The 4,410-nt window shown below is 31.4% G+C and overlaps 1 protein-coding gene across 2 annotated transcripts; it reads left to right on the top strand.

Moving 5' to 3' along the window:
- Positions 1-1,672: 1,672 nt before the first annotated feature.
- On the top strand, positions 1,673-4,123 carry LOC119633276 (cyclin-Y-like protein 1). 2 transcript variants are annotated; one of them, XM_038026737.1, is made up of 3 exons: positions 1,673-1,828; positions 2,403-3,404; positions 3,482-4,123. In XM_038026737.1, the coding sequence occupies exons 2-3, from the start codon at positions 2,669-2,671 to the stop codon at positions 3,862-3,864; spliced, it is 1,119 nt and encodes a 372-aa protein (XP_037882665.1). In that variant the 5' UTR covers positions 1,673-1,828; positions 2,403-2,668; the 3' UTR covers positions 3,865-4,123. The 2 variants fall into 2 exon arrangements, with proteins under 2 accessions (XP_037882665.1, XP_037882666.1); XM_038026738.1 differs by lacking the exon at positions 1,673-1,828 and adding an exon at positions 1,980-2,079.
- The last annotated feature ends 287 nt before the right edge of the window (positions 4,124-4,410 follow it).

Raw genomic sequence — 4,410 nt, forward strand, 5'->3', positions numbered from 1 at the left:
GTACACATTGATTAACATTGCTTAATTTAGCTTCAAATTAAAAAAAAAAAATATTGTGTATACTTTCGTCACATTTGTAGTTTTTCTACCTTTACAATTCACAAGTGTGATTTGGGACACATTTAATTTATTTATATATTGGAATCAATAATAAATTTTTTAACAGCTGTTTATATATTTTACTTTTGCAGCTGTTTTCCTGCAAACACACCTCTGAAAGGAAGATTTTTGGTATCTTTGCTTGTTTTATAAAATTTATTCTCAGCGACAGCAATTTTACTGTCGCCAGATTTAATATAACTCAGAGAGGGCATTTGACGACAAACAACAGCAAGTTTACTGGCATAATTAGATATTATTGGTGGTGATGATTCGTAGCATTTCAAAGACAAAAATATGCACTTCTTCCTATTAACTTAATTAATAATACGGCTTCGATCCTAAATCTTCCTCTCGATGCCCATTTTCTCTAAGACTATTTTTAATTACAATAATATTTTTAAACTTTTGGTGTATAAAAAATGTTGTACCTATTATTATTTTTATATAAAAAAATATTAATTATTCAATTACCTTGTGGAAATATCCAATTAAAGACGTATAAAGTCCAAGTAAAAGATTAGAAAAATTATTTTCATTTTATATTAAATAAATGTATATAAAAATAAAATATATATATATATATGATTAAATGTTGTTTTTGCTTCGAATTTCACATAAAGCATTAGTTTATATGAACCGCCCAGATTTCACAAGTTAGACCGCCCAGACTCCACAAGTTAAACCGCCCAGATTCCACAAGTACTGTATATAAACCGCCGCCTGCTTACACGATTACCCTACAAAGTTTTTCTTGAATTTTGAAAAATTATTCAAATTTTCCTTTCGTTTTCTTCCTTTTTTTTAATTTAAAATGTTATTATGGAAATTTTACAGCACTTTTGTACTTATAAAATGGAAAAATGCAAAAACATATGAAAAGATAATTAAAAATAAATTTACAAGTAATTATAATCATCAAACAAATTGCATTTTAAACGAAACGATCTTTCCTTACAGTCGCATTCTTTTAAGGAAAGTTAGTTTGATTATTTTAACCTCCCTGTTTCCAAAAAAGTAGATCGTAATATAGTTGGCATATGGATGTGCAGGTCTTTCGAAGAACTTTTGAAAATAAACTCAGAAATTATAAACTATTTTAAAAACTTTATTCATATACTTCACACACAAAAATGACTCAATAAATCTGAAAAAAATAACATAAATATTGTAAAAGCATATACACATAAATAACTTAATTACAGACTTGTTTGTAATAAATGAAGCGCTTTTTGCATTTATTCCTTTTTTTTTCAATTTCTCTAATTGACATCACTTTCGATATTGTGCAAAAAGAACGAGCAAAGTAAAATAGAAAAAATATCGTAAGAACCAGAGCAAAAAATTAAATAGTCCGAAATTAATTCATGTCGAAGAAGTTGAATTTATAGAAAATTATAAATAATATGAAGAGACATAATGTGTCCAGAAATACTGAATAAATCTATTTAAGAAATACGAATTAAATCGATACGGAAAGAAAGGGCGAGAAACAGAAAATTAAATTTGTGCAAATTTTTAATTTTTACAAAAAATTTGTGTTCAAGCAAATTTTTGCAGAAAATTTTTTTAACATAAGTACAAAAAAAGGATACATTTACATAAATATAGAAAGAAAATAGAAGTGAAAAGTATTTGCGTTTTTTTTCCACAATACATAAACACATTGGTTTGGTGACAACAAGCTCCGTAAAGCCGCTAATAAAATGAATCAAAGTCTGCATAAATGGTAAGCGAAGGAATGTCGGCAAATGTGAAGAGAGAAAAATTGCTAACCTGATTAAACATTAGAAAGTTTTCTAAGCAAAAATCAAAATCAAATGTTTCGTCTCTGTGTCTAGCAAATGGTATTTAGTTAAATACGCCGGAATAAATATGTCTCTATTCCGAAGCGGTGTCTACTTAACCCACAGCTTCTGCGATTTAACATGTTCGAGTGGGTGACGGGGCGGTAGTAGCAAGTCTACTTTAACCATATGTGTGAGTAAACAAACATATAGTCTGAATATAGATAACAGTCAGTGTGCAGACAAAATGCTAATCGTTTGCTTCTCTCGCTTCTAAGTTCATTGTAACTTTTCGCTTGAACTCTTGTCGAAAAAACGGTCTTTAAAAATGATAAAATTCAACTTATCTCTAAAGGAAAACACAATGGAAGCCCTTACATTAAATGCTTGAATAAGTTAAATCCCATGATTATCTTCGTGATCTAAAACCTACCTGAAAAAATTTCATTTTCATTACCCAGATTAATGACTTTGAATATATATATATTTTAAATCCTCTTTTTTATCTTTTTTCAGGTTATTAATTAGCGATAGCGAGAAAGCTGTTTAAATGGAGCTAGAATGTTGAGTTTTCCTACAGAGGGACTCGTTATTCAATGTAAAAGTTCAGCTCTTCGTTTCCTACTACGTTTTAATGTATTTTTAAAAACGCAAGTTCCAATAAGTTTCAGAACTAGTCAGTCATTGTAAATTTTCATTTTCTCGCTTCCTCGCTAACCCCCGTCGAACGCAGGCATAACTCGATCGTTTATTTGCTTTAAAAATCAAGAGCAACCGGCGTTATGGGTAATAAGAATTCTTGCTGTGCTTATGCGAGTCCTCAATCGGATCGCAAATCGAAAGAAATTCCACCCGTATACGAAGAACGTCATCACGTGCATCATCATACCCATCATCATCAAGGTACAACACATCAACATGAATTGGATGGACATATAGCTTCCACAGCGGCCATACATCATAGTGCAGAAAATTTCGATAATCCACAAACATTGCAACACATTTCGGAGCGTGAAGCTCTCGAGGGCGATGAGGATCCTTCAGTTGATCCTACAGCGGCTACCATGTTTCTGGAGCGCTCTAAAGTGGAAAATGGCGGTATTACACGTAAACGGTCGCAGCATCAAATATCTCAACAAAATTCAAGTGGAGGACTTAAAAAAAGTTCTTCTTGTTCGACTATATATTTAGACGATAGCACAGTGTCGCAACCAAATTTAAAGAATACAGTAAAATGTGTATCGTTGGCCATTTATTATCACATTAAAAATCGTCAATCAGATCGCCGTTTAAAAATATTCGATGAGAAATTGCACCCGCTTAGCCATGACCCAGTACCCGACGACTACGATACGCACAATCCCGAGCACAGACAAATTTACAAATTTGTACGCACTCTCTTCAATGCAGCCCAACTGACGGCCGAATGTGCCATCGTAACACTAGTCTATTTGGAACGTTTGCTTACCTATGCCGAATTGGACGTGGCGCCTTGCAATTGGAAACGAATGGTTTTAGGTGAGTTTTATCTGCAAATACATGAAGAATCTCTGAATTAATGTTCTTCATACTTATTACATATATTGAATATGAAGGGGCCATTTTATTGGCTTCCAAAGTATGGGATGACCAAGCCGTTTGGAATGTTGACTACTGCCAGATTTTAAAAGACATTACTGTTGAAGATATGAACGAGTTGGAACGTCAATTTCTTGAGTTGTTGCAATTCAATATAAATGTACCGTTTTCGGTGTTTGCCAAGTATTATTTCGATTTACGTACACTGGCCGAAGCCAATGACTTATCCTTCCCTACGGAACCGTTGTCTAAAGATCGTGCACAAAAATTGGAAGCCATGTCACGCGTTATGCAAGACAAAGTGACTGCGGAGGCTTTAAAAAATGGCATCAAAAAATGGTCTTCGATGGATAACATTAGTCAAGGTGGTCCTAGACGTAGTGTAGCCATTCTATCGTGATTTTTATTAGTTTATTAAGTCAAATGTTTCTAGATATACGATAAAAAGTTTTTTGTTTTAACAATGATTAAAAAAAAGAAAAGGAACAAATTGCCAAACTTCATTAAACGGGCCACACATTCACACACAACACACATACACTTATTCATGCATATAAAAAAATATGTAGCGCTTTTGCTTAGCAAAGAGCTTTTTATGCAAAAATTTTACTACTACTATTATTTATTTTGAAAAAAAAAGTAAAACAAATTAAAATTAAAATTAGAAAAAATGTGAAATTTTTTTTTTAAATGCAGCTTTCGATTGGTTTCGATTTGTATATATATATATATTATATATACATATATTTTTAATAGTTTTATTAACCATAATGACAAAGAAGTACTACCATACATACATACGTTCATACATATATTAATTTATGTGATTATAGTTTTTTTTTTTTTTTAATAACTTTTGTGTTCTATCTTTAAGATTAAGTTAAAAACTTCTACGAAAACGAGTAACTTTTAAATTTCCAGTAGTAGTATATGTGAATTTTTGAAT

The sequence above is a fragment of the Glossina fuscipes genome, unplaced genomic scaffold, assembly GCF_014805625.2.
Source record: "Glossina fuscipes isolate IAEA_lab_2018 unplaced genomic scaffold, Yale_Gfus_2 2, whole genome shotgun sequence".
Lineage (NCBI taxonomy): Eukaryota > Metazoa > Arthropoda > Insecta > Diptera > Glossinidae > Glossina > Glossina fuscipes.

Excerpts from the sequence above, each read along its gene's own strand:
- LOC119633276 (XM_038026737.1), top strand. The coding sequence starts at position 2,669 with ATGGGTAATAAGAATTCTTGCTGTGCTTATGCGAGTCCTCAATCGGAT. Across the intron at positions 3,405-3,481 it reads TTGGAAACGAATGGTTTTAG|GGGCCATTTTATTGGCTTCC; the intron begins GTGAGTTTTATC and ends TTGAATATGAAG.